At 49.5% G+C, this 16,769-nt stretch overlaps 1 protein-coding gene across 1 annotated transcript in view; it reads left to right on the forward strand.

Moving 5' to 3' along the window:
- Positions 1 to 12,064, forward strand: part of LOC311318375 (major histocompatibility complex class I-related gene protein-like) — a 26,719-nt gene extending 14,655 nt beyond the window's left edge. The window contains exons 4-8 of the mRNA XM_084449692.1: positions 8,104 to 8,421; positions 8,963 to 9,061; positions 9,228 to 9,245; positions 10,523 to 10,561; positions 10,765 to 12,064. Coding sequence (XP_084305818.1) covers positions 8,104 to 8,421; positions 8,963 to 9,061; positions 9,228 to 9,245; positions 10,523 to 10,561; positions 10,765 to 10,808 — 518 coding nt within the window. The 3' untranslated portion in view covers positions 10,809 to 12,064. The remainder of the gene's footprint in view (positions 1 to 8,103; positions 8,422 to 8,962; positions 9,062 to 9,227; positions 9,246 to 10,522; positions 10,562 to 10,764) is intronic.
- Positions 12,065 to 16,769: the final 4,705 nt, after the last annotated feature.

Genomic DNA, 16,769 nt, shown 5'->3' on the forward strand with positions numbered 1-16,769 from the left:
CTCCATCTCTCTCCATCTCTCTCTCTCCATCTCTCTCTGTCTCTCCATCTCTCTCCATCTGTCTCTCTCCATCTGTCTCTCCATCTCTCTCTGTCTCTCTCTCTTTCCATCTCTCCATCTGTCTCCCTCTCTCTGAGAGCTGGTGGTGGGTGAGTGAGCTGAGAGCTGGTCGGTGTGTTTGGAGCTTTTTTTCCTTTCCTTTTCCAGCTTGTTCTTTTCTTTTTGGTACATGGTCTATGGTTTAGTCTTGGTTTCTGTAAGGAAATAGTTAATACAGGGTTTGCAGTGAGTGTCGATTACCGGCCAGCGTGTGCTGGTCTGGTTGTGTGGCATGGAGTTTGCCAAACTCAGTCGGCAAAATGGGGTTAGGATTTCTACTCCTTTCCCCTGTTCGGTGGAGGAGTGTTGTCTGGAAGTGGGGAAGGTTGTTGGATACGATAGTATTAAATCCGCGGCTCGGATGAACGGTGCTTGTGTGATTTTTGTTGATGAGGTTGACAAAACACACGGACTGATTGCGAGTCGTGATCAATGATACTTTGGTGTCAATTCTGCCCCTGTCTACACCCGCCAAGAGGGCAACTATATCCAATGTTCCACCCTTTATTAGCGATGAGTTATTGGTGAGAGAACTATCGAGACATGGAAAAATAGTCTCCCTGATAAGAATGCTCCCGTCGGGTATTAAAACGCCGTTCTTGCAACACGTTGTTTCTTATAGGCGACAAGTGAGCATGATTCTCAATAATAGAAATGAGGAGCTGAACCTAGTTTTCAAGGTGAGGGTAGATGACTTTGATTATGTGGTTTTTGTTTCTTCTGAAACATGGAAGTGTTTTGGGTGTGGTAGGGAGGGTCATGTAGTGTTTTGGGTGTGGTAGGGAGGGTCATGTAGTGTTTTGGGTGTGGTATGGAGGGTCATGTAGTGTTTTGGGTGTGGTAGGGAGGGTCATGTAGTGTTTTGGGTGTGGTAGGGAGGGTCATGTAGTGTTTTGGGTGTGGTAGGGAGGGTCAGGTAGTGTTTTGGGTGTGGTGGGGAGGGTCATGTAGTGTTTTGGGTGTGGTAGGGAGGGTCATGTAGTGTTTTGGGTGTGGTAGGGAGGGTCATGTAGTGTTTTGGGTGCGGTGGGGAGGGTCATGTAGTGTTTTGGGTGTGGTGGGGAGGGTCATGTAGTGTTTTGGGTGTGGTAGGGAGGGTCATTTAGTGTTTTGGGTGTGGTAGGGAGGGTCATGTAGTGTTTTGGGTGTGGTAGGGAGGGTCATGTAGTGTTTTGGGTGTGGTAGGGAGGGTCATGTAGTGTTTTGGGTGTGGTGGGGAGGGTCATGTAGTGTTTTGGGTGTGGTAGGGAGGGTCATGTAGTGTTTTGGGTGTGGTAGGGGGGGTCATGTAGTGTTTTGGGTGTGGTAGGGGGGGTCATGTAGTGTTTTGGGTGTGGTAGGGAGGGTCATGTAGTGTTTTGGGTGCGGTAGGGAGGGTCATGTAGTGTTTTGGGTGCGGTAGGGAGGGTCATGTAGTGTTTTGGGTGTGGTAGGGAGGGTCATGTAGTGTTTTGGGTGTGGTAGGGAGGGTCATGTAGTGTTTTGGGTGCGGTAGGGAGGGTCATGTAGTGGTTTGGGTGTGGTAGGGAGGGTCATGTAGTGTTTTGGGTGTGGTAGGGAGGGTCGTGTAGTGTTTTGGGTGTGGTAGGGAGGGTCAGGTAGTGTTTTGGGTGTGGTAGGGAGGGTCATGTAGTGTTTTGGGTGTGGTAGGGAGGGTCATGTAGTGTTTTGGGTGTGGTAGGGAGGGTCATGTAGTGTTTTGGGTGTGGTAGGGAGGGTCATGTAGTGTTTTGGGTGTGGTGGGGAGGGTCATGTAGTGTTTTGGGTGTGGTAGGGAGGGTCATGTAGTGTTTTGGGTGTGGTATGGAGGGTCATGTAGTGTTTTGGGTGTGGTAGGGAGGGTCATGTAGTGTTTTGGGTGTGGTAGGGAGGGTCATGTAGTGTTTTGGGTGCGGTGGGGAGGGTCATGTAGTGTTTTGGGTGTGGTAGGGAGGGTCATGTAGTGTTTTGGGTGTGGTGGGGAGGGTCATGTAGTGTTTTGGGTGCGGTGGGGAGGGTCATGTAGTGTTTTGGGTGTGGTAGGGAGGGTCATGTAGTGTTTTGGGTGTGGTAGGGAGGGTCATGTAGTGTTTTGGGTGTGGTAGGGGGGGTCATGTAGTGTTTTGGGTGTGGTAGGGAGGGTCATGTAGTGTTTTGGGTGTGGTAGGGAGGGTCATGTAGTGTTTTGGGTGTGGTAGGGAGGGTCATGTAGTGTTTTGGGTGTGGTAGGGAGGGTCATGTAGTGTTTTGGGTGTGGTAGGGAGGGTCATGTAGTGTTTTGGGTGCGGTGGGGAGGGTCATGTAGTGTTTTGGGTGTGGTAGGGAGGGTCATGTAGTGTTTTGGGTGTGGTAGGGAGGGTCATGTAGTGTTTTGGGTGTGGTGGGGAGGGTCATGTAGTGTTTTGGGTGTGGTAGGGAGGGTCATGTAGTGTTTTGGGTGTGGTAGGGAGGGTCATGTAGTGTTTTGGGTGTGGTAGGGAGGGTCATGTAGTGTTTTGGGTATGGTAGGGAGGGTCATGTAGTGTTTTGGGTGTGGTAGGGAGGGTCATGTAGTGTTTTGGGTGTGGTAGGGAGGGTCATGTAGTGTTTTGGGTGTGGTAGGGAGGGTCATGTAGTGTTTTGGGTGCGGTAGGGAGGGTCAGGTAGTGTTTTGGGTGTGGTAGGGAGGGTCATGTAGTGTTTTGGGTGCGGTAGGGAGGGTCATGTAGTGTTTTTGGTGTGGTAGGGAGGGTCATGTAGTGGTTTGGGTGCGGTAGGGAGGGTCATGTAGTGTTTTGGGTGTGGTAGGGAGGGTCATGTAGTGTTTTGGGTGCGGTAGGGAGGGTCATGTAGTGTTTTGGGTGTGGTAGGGAGGTTCATGTAGTGTTTTGGGTGTGGTAGGGAGGGTCATGTAGTGTTTTGGGTGTGGTAGGGAGGGTCATGTAGTGTTTTGGGTGTGGTAGGGGGGGTCATGTAGTGTTTTGGGTGTGGTAGGGAGGGTCATGTAGTGTTTTGGGTGTGGTAGGGAGGGTCATGTAGTGTTTTGGGTGTGGTAGGGAGGGTCATGTAGTGTTTTGGGTGTGGTAGGGAGGGTCATGTAGTGTTTTGGGTGTGGTAGGGAGGGTCATGTCGTGTTTTGGGTGTGGTAGGGAGGGTCATGTAGTGTTTTGGGTGTGGTGGGGAGGGTCATGTAGTGTTTTGGGTGTGGTAGGGAGGGTCATGTAGTGTTTTGGGTGTGGTAGGGAGGGTCATGTAGTGTTTTGGGTGTGGTAGGGAGGGTCATGTAGTGTTTTGGGTGTGGTAGGGAGGGTCATGTAGTGTTTTGGGTGCGGTAGGGAGGGTCATGTAGTGTTTTGGGTGCGGTGGGGAGGGTCATGTCGTGAGGGACGGCCCTCGCAGACCCGCTGATGCGGCGGGGAGCTCCGGTCCGGCTGGTGCACAGAGGAGCGTTCAACCAGAGAGGGAGCAGACTAGAGAGAGGAGGAGGCTAGTCAGTCTGTGGTAGGAGGGAGGGAGCAGACTAGAGAGAGGAGGAGGCTAGTCAGTCTGTGGTAGGAGGGAGGGAGCAGACTAGAGAGAGGAGGAGGCTAGTCAGTCTGTGGTAGGAGGGAGGGAGCAGACTAGAGAGAGGAGGAGGCTAGTCAGTCTGTGGTAGGAGGGAGGGAGCAGACTAGAGAGAGGAGGAGGCTAGTCAGTCTGTGGTAGGAGGGAGGGAGCAGACTAGAGAGAGGAGGAGACTAGTCAGTCTGTGGAAGGAGGGGAGGATGGAACAGGAGAGCGGGCTGAGGGAGATGCCCAGCGGGGGGATATGGGGACTGTAGTTGAGAGTGTAGTTGAACCTACTGACAGTAGCCCTGGTTTGGTGGGCGGGGCTGCTGCTGCTGTCGCTGAGCCGGGCCAGAGAGAGACTGTAGGCCAGGAGGCAGCTGAGCAGCCGGTCCCAGAGAGTCAGACTGTTGACGAGGAGATGGACTCTGATTCAGATAGTGTGTCACTGACAGGCTCGGAATACTTTGTATACAATTCAGGAAGTGAATGATTTTCTTGATGAAACGTTTGGAAAGCAGGTCAAAGTAGAGGATTATTTTCCCGACACTGAGAAGTTTATTAAATCTGTTACGGTGTTGAGCAAGATCGTAGGGTTGCAGTTGTTAGATGAGAGAAAGCGTTTTAGGCTGAAGAAGCTTGTGACTAGTTTAAGACGACCTAACCTTCTTAAGAAGGTTCCAGGCAGAAGGCGTAAAACTCAGAAGTGATGTTTGTGTCTCACAGGGTGTTTTCCTATTTCAATCTGTTTCTTCTGTTCTTTTTGCTCTCACTCCTCTCTAACTTCCTTATGCAGGCTTTGAGAGTAGGGTCACTTAATATCAATGGAGGCAGGGATAGGTAAAAAAGGGCTTTAATCTCTGAAATATTTCAGCAGAAGAAATTAGATATCTTATTATTGCAGGAAACACACACTGATAAGTCAAACGAGCTAGATTGGGAGATGTGGTGGGGGGGGGGGGGGGGGACCTTTTCCTCAGCCATGGGACTAATGTTAGTGCAGGGACTGCTATAGTGTTTTCCCCTAGTGTCACTGGCAATGCCAATGTAATTTCTAGTATAGAGATAGTACCAGGTTGGGTGCAAATGGTGAGGGCTGAAATAGGGGAAACAACATTTTGTTTTGTTAATGTGTACGTACCTAATGTGTGTTCAAAGAGGCTGGCCATGTTTAGAAGGTTAAAGGATGCACTAACACAAGCTGATCAGAGGGACTGTCTCATGATAGGGGGGGACTGGAATTGTACAGTGGATTTCACCTTAGATAGAACAACTGAGGAGCCTCATCTGCAGTCATCCAGGTTTCTATCTAATATACTTGTACAGCTGGATGTAACGGACACTTGGAGGATGAAACATCCTTTGGCGAGGCAGTATACCTGGGTTAGGGTTGTGGCTGGTCGAATGTCTGCAGCTAGGTTAGATAGAATATACATATCCTGTTTTTTTAGGAATAAGTTGTTGAGGAGTTTTATTTATCCTATGGGTTTTACGGATCACCATTGAGCTGTTGCGGATATATGCCTTGTTCCCAGTGTGAAAGCAAATTCGTACTGGCATTTCAATATCAAACTTTTACAGGACAGGGTGTTTCGTGAGAAGTTTCAGGATTTTTGGGATGAATGGAGGACGAGTAAGGTTGACTTTGTGTCTTTGAGCCAATGGTGGGAGGTGGGGAAAGCACAAATAAAGGTGTTTTGTCAGCAATATACTGCTCATTCCACAATCAGAGTGAAAGCAGCAGTCTATCGGCTAGAGCAGGAGATTACTGCTATTCAGAGAGACCTCATGAGTCATAGAGAGCCTCAGCAGGAGAGGAGATTGATTGAGAAAAAGAGGGAGCTCGCTTCATTTTGCAGGAAAGGGTGAAGGGTGCCATGGTGAGGGCTACAGTAGGTTTATTGGTATTAAGGATATGGATGCTCCTTTTGCATATTTCTTTAATTGAGAGAGGAAGGCCTCCCAGAAAAAGCAGATGGCGTGTCTTCGTCTGGTGGATGGGAGGACAACGACTGATCCGGCCCAAATGAGGAGACATGCTGTGGCGTTTTACACTGGCCTCTATGGGGAGGATGGCTGTGACTCTGGCCTCTATGGGGAGGAGGGCTGTGACTCTAGCCTCTATGGGGAGGAGGGCTGTGACTCTAGCCTCTATGGGGAGGAGGGCTGTGACTCTGGCCTCTATGGGGAGGAGGGCTGTGACTCTGGCCTCTATGGGGAGGAGGGCTGTGACTCTGGCCTCTATGGGGAGGAGGGCTGTGACTCTAGCCTCTATGGGGAGGAGGGCTGTGACTCTGGCCTCTATGGGGAGGATGGCTGTGACTCTGGCCTCTATGGGGAGGAGGGCTGTGACTCTGGCCTCTATGGGGAGGAGGGCTGTGACTCTGGCCTCTATGGGGAGGAGGGCTGTGACTCTGGCCTCTATGGAGAGGAGGGCTGTGACTCTGGCCTCTATGGGGAGGAGGGCTGTGACTCTGGCCTCTATGGGGAGGAGGGCTGTGACTCTGGCCTCTATGGGGAGGAGGGCTGTGACTCTGGGTGTGCGGAAGACTTACTCCGAGACCTCCCGCGGTTGGGGGATGTGGATCGCCTAGCCCTGGACTCGCCATTTTCTCTTGTGGAGTTTACGGCAGCGGTGAATCAGATGGTGTCTGGCAAGGCGCCTGGCGTTGATGGCCTCCCCGCCGATTTTTATAAGGTCTTCTGGGGCTGTATTGGTGAGGACCTGCTGGAGGTGTTGGTGGAGTGTGTGGGGAGTGAGTTGTTGCCGGTCTCGTGTCGGCGTGCAGCCCTTTCCCTGCTGCCAAAGAAGGGGGACTTGGCTGATTGACATTCCATGCAGGATTAAAGCCTTCCGGCTTCAGACGGTCCAGAGGCTCCTGTATGGGGCGGGGTCCCGCTGGCATGACACCGCGGGGCTGCTCCTGATGAGGGCGGGGCGTCTGGGGCTTGACAAACAGCTGTTCCTATTCCAGCCTGACCTGGTCAGTTTGGCGGGACTGAGCCCTTTTTACCGGTGGGTGTTGGTGGCCTGGAGAACTTTCACTGAGCGGCGTGACCTGGAGCAGCGAGCGGGACCCTGGCTGTTTGAGGAGCCCCTTTTTGGGTCTGACCTCGTTACAGCGGGGACTCTCGCTTCCCCTAGTCTGCGTTCCCGGCTGGGGGAGGCAGGCTGTATCAAACTGGGACATCTTTTGAGGACGCCTGTCGATCAGCTGGGGGAGACCACGGCGGTTCGGTCGGTACGCCTGCTGGGGAAAGTGGTGGCGGAGGTCATCTCGTCCCTGCCTGAGGAGTTTGCAGCGTATGTGCGGAGTGGTCTTTGTCTGGCACAGTGGCAGGATGGACATGACTGGGCCTTCCCTTCACTCTCAGTCTCTCCTGGGGTTGGGGAGTGGGCGTGGGAGAGAGGGAGGAGGAGAGAGGGAGGAGGAGAGAGGGAGGAGGAGAGAGGGAGGAGGAGAGAGGGAGGAGGAGAGAGGGATGTTTTTGACGTTCCGGACCCCTGAGCTGGGAAGATTTCAAGCGGTCAGCAAGAAGGCTGTCTACCTCGTCTGTGTGAAAGTCGCACACTTGAGGGCTTTGGCCACGATGAGGGACTCGAGGTGGGCAGATTTTTTTGGTCGGGACTTTTCCCCGAAAGGCTGCTGGCGGTCCCTGTACAAGCCACCCACTGATAAGAGAACGGGGGATCTCCAGTGGAGGGTTTTGCATGGGGCTATAGCTACTAACAGGTATCTGGCGCACATGGATCCTGGTACGGGGGAGGGCTGTCCGTTCTGTGGGCAGGGGGAGCGGGTGGAGCATCTATTTGTTACCTGTGTTAGGCTTGGGGGGCTTTTTGACCTTCTTCGGGGATGGTGTCAGGGGCTGGGAGTGACTCATTTGAGGGTTTTATTTCGGGTCCGCGGTACTCTGTGCAGAGGAAGGGGGTTCATGTACTGCTGAATATGGTTTTTGGCGTGGCGAAGCTGTCCATCTGGAAGACGAGGAGGAATTGCATTGTGGGTGGGGGGTCAGTTGATCCGGTGGTGATGTGCAAGGGGTTGATGACCGCGCGCCTGAGAGTGGAGTTTGATTTATATCAGATGACCAATGACCTGGTGACGTTTATGAGTGTTGGGGGGTTGGGGGGTCTTATGCTATGTGCCGGATGGAGCGTTAGTGTTTAATTTTTGAGTTTGTACGGATTTTTGTTGGTATTGACGTTTGTGGTTGTGGTTATTGTCTGTTTTTAGTGTGAATTATTAATAAAGGGTTTTTAAAATTCTCCATCTCTCCCCATCTGTCTCTCCATCTCTCTCTCTCTCTCCCTCTCTCTCTCTCTCTCTCTCTCTCCCCATCTCTGTCTCTCTCTCTCTCCATCTCTCGCTCTCCCTCCATCTCTCTCTCTCTCTCTCTCTCTCTCTCTCCCCATCTCTGTCTCTCTCTCTCTCCATCTCTCTCTCTTCTCTCTCTCTCTCTCTCTCTCTCTCTCTCTCTCTCTCTCTCTCTCTCCAGTCCCTCCCTATGTGTCTCTCCTCCAGAAGAGCCCCTCCTCTCCAGTGACCTGCCATGCTACAGGCTTCTACCCCAGAGGAGTCATGGTGTTCTGGAGGAGAGATGGAGAGGAGGTGTACGAGGACGTGGACTATAGAGAGGTTCTCCCCAACCAGGACGGAACCTTCCAGACCCGTGTTCTCCTGACAGTGAAGCCTGAGGACGTGGACAGCGGGAGGTGGGAGTGTGTGGTTCAGGTCTCAGGGATCCAGGAGGACTTTGTCACCAAGCTGGAGCGCTCTGTGCTGAAGACCAACTGGCCTGACCCAGGTAACCCAGGTAAGACTGACAGGAGGAAAGACCCAGGAAAGAGAGAATGACCATAGAATGAGAGAGAGAATCACAATAGGATGTCCTCTTTAAACACAGATTATATATACATTCATAGTATTATTATTATTATTATTATTATTATTATTATTGTTGTTGTTATGATTATTATTTTATTATTATTATTACTATTATTATTCTTACATATCCTCTGGTCCTTGTTTATCAGTGTTCTATCCTGCTCATCTTTCAGAGGAGACCACATTCCCACACACATACACTCAAGACGTTCCACATACTATAGAACCATTTGGCGCCATGACAGAACCCTCCCAAAAGTGTTCGACCTGACATGACAGGGATCTGCTACAAGTGACAGCATTGTTCTGTGTGGAAGTGTTTTAGTCTGCGGTGTCTTTTCCCAGAGTGACCATCTGGTCTCCTACTGAAGTGACCAGAGAAGAGTGTGAGAGTTGATGATGAAACTGTAACATCACCAGCATGGGAGACTCCCAGCTACAGTCTGAATGTTCTGTGTTGGTTGTTACAGGTTCCTCTGGCCTCATCATTGGAGGGGTGGTGGTTCTTCTCCTGGTCATGGGCATCATCTCTGGAGTGGTCATTTGGAGGAAGATGACTGCTCAGGAAGGTGAGAGAGGAGAAGCAGCTCTGGATATCTGACCCTGATCATCTGAGCACCACTGTGCATTTCCAGTATTGGTAGTGGATTACTATGGGCACTCAGTAGTGGAGATGATCAATGTTTTACTAATCATATGTATCACTTCAATCATGCTGAGTCATCTGTGTTTCAGGCTTCACTCCAGCTAACAGTGAGTATTGTGATGAAAATATGACTCATACATACACTACACATATACATGTTCACATACAGTATATCTGTGTTCACATGTTATTCTCCTACATGTCCATCTCACCACACTATCCTGTGAGGCTGTACTGTCCTTCCTGTTGTTCAACATGTGTCATGTGTGTTTTGGTATCCATGGTGACTGTATCCATCTCAGTCAGTTGTTCCTCGTCAGCTCAGTTAAATGGTAAATGGACGGCACTTATATAGCGCTTTTCCACCTTAGCGGCACTCAAAGCGCTTTACAATGACCTCTCATTCACCCATTCACCCACACATTCAAACACCAATGGCGGTAGCTGCCATGCAAGGTGCTAACCTGCTAATTGGGAGCAATTTGGGGTTAGGTGTCTTGCTCAAAGACACTTCGACATGTGGACAGTCGGAGCTGGGATTTGAACCACTGACCCTTCCATCATTGAATGACCCACTCTACCAACTGAGCTACAGCCGCCCCAGACTAACAACTGGTCTGGTTGTTAGGGTTTGAGGCTGGTAGATGGAGGTAGGACCCATAAGCAGACAGCAGGCAGGCAGCGCAGGTTCAAAATATAGGAATTTTTATGTCAGAAAACAAAACAGAGGAACACCAGGAGGAAACACTAACATTAACAATGAACCGACAGAGAACAAAGGAAACAGGAGGGCATATATACTCTGGGAGAACAATCAAGGCACAACGTACAGGTGTGCAACAAGACATAACGAGACACAGGTGCAGACAATCACCCAGACAAGGACATGGAGGGATTCCAACAAGACACCAACACAAGGACAGAGGAACAAGGACACAAGGGAAGGGAACAGGGAACGAGGCTGGGGGGAACTAGAGGGCCAGGAGAGGAGGGACTGGAGTGACGTGAGACTAGTGAGGGGACAGGTGTCGAAAGCTGACACAAACCAACATAGAAGACAAGACAACAGACAAGACAACGAACACAAGACCAAACACACAAGGAGGCAGAACAAAACCAAGTGACAGTGACCAAAGTGTACAAAAGTCTCTGGGGGTAGTGCAAGGGCAGTCACCTCAGTTGAACTGGTCTGGTTGTTCCTCAGTTTAACTGGTCTGGTTGTTCCTCAGTTTAACTGGTCTGGTTGTTCCTCAGTTGAACTGGTCTGGTTGTTCCTCAGTTTAACTGGTCTGGTTGTTCCTCAGTTTAACTGCTCTGGTTGTTCCTCAGTTTAACTGCTCTGGTTGTTCCTCAGTTTAACTGCTCTGGTTGTTTCTCCATGCAGCTTCTGATGTCGGATCTCCCTCCTCCAATAACATCACACGTACGTACACACACACACACACACACACACACACACAGTGACATATTCAGTATAGTAAACAGCATAGTGAACTGTATGACCTGCTAGTCCTAATTTGTCCTAAATGTAAAATCACCATCAACATGAGTTCAGTGTTGTGTACACTGTTGTTATTTACCTTGTTGTTTGTGTGTGTGTGTGTGTGTGTGTGTGTGTCCTCACAGAAGAGCAGCAGAGTCTAGGGGAGGAAATGGAGACAGTCAACTAACTCAACAATCAGATTCATATGCAGCGCAGCACAAAGACAAATTTACCCAAAACAGCTGTTGATGATATCAATAGATGACTAATAAAACAGCTGTGTCTCTGATGATGTCAATAGATGACTAATAAAACAGTTGTGTCTCTGATGATGTCCGATAGATCATTAATGAGGCCTTCATGGCTGACATAATTTGATAGAAATTATATTTCAATTTGATGTGAGGATTTGTAGTTTGCACACAAGTGACACAAGCAAATATGCCATTTCTTTCTTCCAAATATATAGAAAAATACATTTATTTTCCTGGTTTATCAAGTATGTTTTCTCTCTGTTTCTGCACTGCTTCCTGCTGTCATACTGTAAATATGATAATTAGTTGGGCGTGTCTTCTCAGATGAGGTCACATGACTCTGTCCTATCAGGAGCAGGGTGATGATGTCACGGTCATGTTTAGACCACAGCCCAGTCTGTCCGTCCAGATGAACACATTCCTCTGAGTTGATCCATCTCTCACTGGCAGCAGAATCCTACAGTTTGACCATAGAGATTACGTTGATACTGTCTATCTGGGCTTGGTTTAATACTAAGCTCTGATTGGCTACAGAAGAGTGTATTCATTCTGCAGAACCACTCTTCCTCCAAGCTGGGGTTAGGGTTGGGCTGACCCCCCCTCTCTGGTTCCTGTCTTCTCCTCAGAGGACACTGATGCTCTGCTACATCTCTGTGAAGCTCAGTGATGCTCTGCTACATCTCTGTGAAGCTCAGTGATGCTCTGCTACATCTCTGTAATGCTCAGTGATGCTCTGCTACATCTCTGTGTAGCTCAGTGATGCTCTGCTACATCTCTGTGAAGCTCAGTGATGCTCTGCTACATCTCTGTGAAGCTCAGTGATGCTCTGCTACATCTCTGTGAAGCTCAGTGATGCTCTGCTACATCTCTGTGAAGCCGTTACCCGTCACAAACTACCGTCACTATTCACCTGTTTAGTAACTTTAACATGTTGGGAGAGCTTGTCTTGTTGCTTGTGGGATCTCTTTCTGCTTTTTTATTTAATTTTTTATATGTTGTGAAAAGATCTTACGTTTTCAATTGTGTGTGAAAATTTTCAGTTCTCAAAATAATCAAATCAGAGTAATAAAAATAGACTTTATTTTCTGTTCTATTAGAAATAGATTTTATTTTCTGTTCAATTAGAAATAGATTTCCTATTTTCCCTCATCTACAACATCCTATTAAAGGTTTATTCTGTTATTCTGTATTCTCTTAGAAATAAAATGGGTTTGATAAGTCAACTTGAGTGTTTATTTTGTGTTTCTTATTGTGTTGATGAGGAGCTCGGGGAGTTTCAGCCAATTAACAGACAGTTGGGCTCTCCCACCTCCCAAATGATGAATGAAGGACTCTTCCACTTCCCAAACTCCAGGGGAACCCCTGACTACAGAGAGGACAAGAGTTGTGTCTTTACTTCACAGCCCAGACAAGGTTCTAGAGCAGTGGAGGAGACAGGGTAGACAGACAAGAATATGGTATAGGATATACTGTACAGGATAGACAGTAATATTGCTCAAGGTAGACAGTGGTATTCTACTGTTGGTCAGGGACTGGTATTCTACTGTTGGTCAGGGTAGACAGTGGTATTCTACTGTTGGTCAGGGACTGGTATTCTACTGTTGGTCAAGGTAGACGGTGGTATTCTACTGTTGGTCAGGGACTGGTATTCTACTGTTGGTCAGGGACTGGTATTCTACTGTTGGTCAGGGTAGACGGTGGTATTCTACTGTTGGTCAGGGTAGACAGTGGTATTCTACTGTTGGTCAGGGACTGGTATTCTACTGTTGGTCAGGGTAGACAGTGGTATTCTACTGTTGGTCAGGGTAGACAGTGGTATTCTACTGTTGGTCAGGTAGATAGTGGTATTCTACTGTTGGTCAGATACACAACAGAGAATATCATTTGAGATTGTTAATGTCATCGCAAACAAGCCCACAACAATTTTATCTTATACATCATATCTTTAATCCACTCACACACACACACACACACACACACTTGTCTCCCTCTACGCCGGAGGGCGTGACGGCCCAGTGTGGCCTTATACAGTTCTGTTATCAACTCATCACCATAGCGACTGTATGCAGCCCTTCAGCCTCTGGTCGAAAACACACTTCAATATACAGTATAGTGACGTCAATCAATCAATCAATCAATCAATCAATCAATCAATCAATCAATCAATCAATCAATCAATCAATCAACCAACCAACCAATCAATCAATCAATCAATCAATCAATCAATCAATCAGTCAGTCAATCAGTCAATCAGTCAGTCAATCTGTCAATCTGTCAATTAATCAATCAATCAATCAATCAATCCGTGTACACTGGAAAGGGAGGGCGCGACGGTCAAAATACTTCAGGCGGGTGACGGCCCATTTAATGTCCAGCGCCTCTTTCTCTGTCGTGGCGTCCCGCTCATGTGGGAGGCGCTTCCGACTCACGTTTACGACAGAGTGCTCCTCCTCGCCCTGCTCCTGCGACAGCACGGCCCCCAGGCCAACATCCGAGGCGTCTGTATGGAGGTCAAAGGTCAAAGGTGAGGTCAGGGTTGGCCAGCACTGGTTCTCTACATGAGGCTGGCTGAGGGAGCGGAACGTCCACCGCAGGGTTCCACTCCACCTTGTCCGGCAGGCGTTTCCTGGTCAGGTGGTGGAGGGGAGCTGTGACGGTGGTGAGCTGAGGAACCAACTGTTGGTTCTACCCCCCGAGACCCAGGAAGGACCTCACCTGTTTGTGGGTGCGCGGGGCGGGCCAGCTGGAGATGGCCTCCACCTTCTTGCTCTGTGGGCCGAACACGGCCTCGGCCGATGTGATAGCCTGGGTAGGAGGCCTCCTCCTGACCGAGCCGGCTCTTCTTAGGGGTGGTGGTGAGCCCCGCCCTGCGGAGCGCCCGGAGGACTGCCTGGAGGGGCGTCAGGGGAGTTTCCCACTCGCTGCTGTAAATGATGATGTCATCACAGTCCTTGTGCAGCCGGAGGACCCGGTCCATCAGCCTCTGGACCGTTGCTGGGGCTCCATGCACTCCGAAGGGCAACACCGTGTACTGGAACAGCCCCTCGGGGGAGGCCAAGGCAGGTTTGTCTTTGGCCCGGGGGTTCAGGGGGACCTGCCAGTACCCTTTCGTCAGGTCCAGCGTGGGTACAAACCTGGCTGAGCCCAAGCGCTTCATCAGTTGGTCCACTCGGGGCATGGGATAGGCATGGAGCCGGGAGATCTGGTTCAACTTGCGGAAGTCATTTCAGAACCTCCATGAGCCGTCAGGTTTGGGGACCAGGACCACGGGACTGGACCAGGGACTGTGAGACTCCTCTATGACTCTGTGCTACGCCTCTGTCTGTATTGCTCTGTGTTAATGTCTCTCTCTCTCTCTTTCTCTCTCTCCCTCCTCCGTGTGTTCTGATCTGTCCATCACCTGACCTGCTGATCATCTGTCAATCAAGTCCTGGTTCCATTGTCTCCCTGCCATATGGGTATTGCGAGTCTTGGTTGATATTGTGATAGTGATTATTCTGGATTATAATTATTATTTATTGTTATTATTATTTCACTGTGTAGCCTAAGGAGATATACTTACCTGATTCATACCTTCATACCTAAACAGCACCATCTAGTGCATACCGGTCACTGCACAATGTTCAGGCATAAATTAGTGATGTCAGACACACCTGGTGGAGGAAGTATGGGGAAGGCTCATAGTTTTTCGACCGTTTTAGGGCAGGTTTTTGTTGTTTTGATTTGAGGGAAAATAAATGGACTATCTGTGGTAGTCCAAAGAAAGCAACGTGTGAAGACCTTTTTTCTGAATGGAAAGCGCGTCAAACCACTTCACCTACTTCCCCAGGAATGGTCTCAGGCCGATACACTACCTGTCTCCTATACACAGTATATGACTGTTTGTTACCTGTGTAGGTTAGAGGGGAAGGGGCTGATGTTATGTTCTGGTAAATTCTAGTTCTATTTTGTGAGTTCTATTTTGTTAGTTGAATAGTCTGTTGTTGTTAGTTGAATAGTCTGTTGCTACACTTTGTCTTTCCTAGATGTTTGAGTTTGGGTTTTTACGTGTTCTGTGGTCCCTGGTGGCCCCGTCAAGGGAGAGGGCTGGGTCAGATACCCTGGGGTTTACGTTACATCACGTAGGGAACCATTAGTCTAAACACACCAGCTAGCTGTGTGAATCTCTAGGTAGGTTAGTTTCCGGGTAGATTAGCTCGCTAGCTGTGTGAATCTCTAGGTACTGTAGGTTAGGTTCCGGGTAGATAAGCTTGCTAGCTGTGTGAATTTTTCGAAAGTTTTCAAGTGTGTGTACAGGCTGTGTTTGAGCAGCACACTTGTAGAGCAGTGGGTTTTCTAGTGTGTGTACAGGCTGTGTTTGAGCAGCACACTTGTAGAGCAGTGGGTTTTCTAGTGTGTGTACAGGCTGTGTTTGAGCAGCACACTTGTAGAGCAGTGGGTTTTCTAGTGTGTGTACAGGCTGTGTTTGAGCAGCACACTTGTAGAGCACTGGGTTTTCTAGTGTGTGTACAGGCTGTGTTGCACTCCTCCCTCCCATCCTAGTGCTCCATCTGAGGGAGGAGGTAACACCACACTAGGGTAGTTTCCCAGGCAGGTGCCACCTTCTGTACTTGGACCCAGGTCTAACATGGTCCGGACCTCCCTCCTCACCAGCTCTCATCGGGCCTCTGGGATCCAGTAGATGATCACATGATCCAGTAGATGATCACATGATCCAGTAGATGATCACATGATCCGGTAGATGATCACATGATCCGGTAGATGATCACATGATCCGGTAGATGATCACATGACCCGGTAGGGCTGTAGGTGCGCATGCTGCCCTGGGGTAGCTCTGGGATCTGGGGTACCTCTCAGGTCTGGGGTACCTCTCGGGTCTTGGGTAGCTCTGGGATAGCAAACAGAACAGCTGTTTCTGGCCTACCTACTGCCCCTGTGTTCTAACCACTGACCTGTCTACTGCCCCTGTGTTCTAACCACTGACCTGTCTACTGCGCCTGTGTTCTAACCACTGACCTGTCTACTGCGCCTGTGTTCTAACCACTGACCTGTCTACTGCCCCCGTGTTCTAACCACTGACCTGTCTACTGCGCCTGGGTTCTAATCACTGACCTATCTACTGCCCCTGTGTTCTAATCACTGACCTATCTACTGCCCCCGTGTTCTATTCACTGACCTATCTACTGCCCCCGTGTTCTAATCACTGGCCTCTATTGCCCCGATCGTACGCAAGGCGGAACATTGTTTTGGGGACTGTACAAAGTTGTAAAAATGACAGGATCCAAGGGGGAGGTCTTTATTCAGCCATGCGTAATGACGGACGCGCTCCGGCCCGGCCGTGCTCCCACGCCTCCCGTCTCCGGAGCTGGGGCGCGTTCCCGCTCCTCTCCCCCGGAGACTGATCCAGAGACGCCCAATACAGCAGCGCGCGCTTCGCCGCAGGTGAATACGGTTGTGGCTAATTAGTGAATGAGCTTATGGCTTGGCGCTGCACACCTGACTCCAATCATCATCTACTCATCTCTCTAGAAGAACCTGCTCATCTCGACAATCACCGTCATCTGGGCCTCATTTATCATTGTGCATACACCCAAAACTCAATGGGAAATATTGTGAGATATATACACAATATTTCCCATCGAGTTTTGTCATGATACATCACATTATTTGCGGAGAAAAGCAAGTAGAAAAATCTGGTGTAAATGAAATAGGGTGTATCCACAATGATAAATGAGGCTCCAGGGCTTTGCACTTTTTCCACCGCCTCCTGTGTCGCGCGCTTGGGTCCAGTTTCAACCCGGTCTTAACATGAGAGCAGTAGGTCTACCTCAGCGATGATTCAGACATATAGCCTACTAGCTCCAAATGGCCCCCATTCATCAACATTTTTATTT

The sequence above is a fragment of the Borostomias antarcticus genome, assembly GCF_949987555.1.
Source record: "Borostomias antarcticus genome assembly, chromosome: 15".
In the NCBI taxonomy this organism is placed as follows: Eukaryota; Metazoa; Chordata; class Actinopteri; order Stomiiformes; family Stomiidae; genus Borostomias; species Borostomias antarcticus.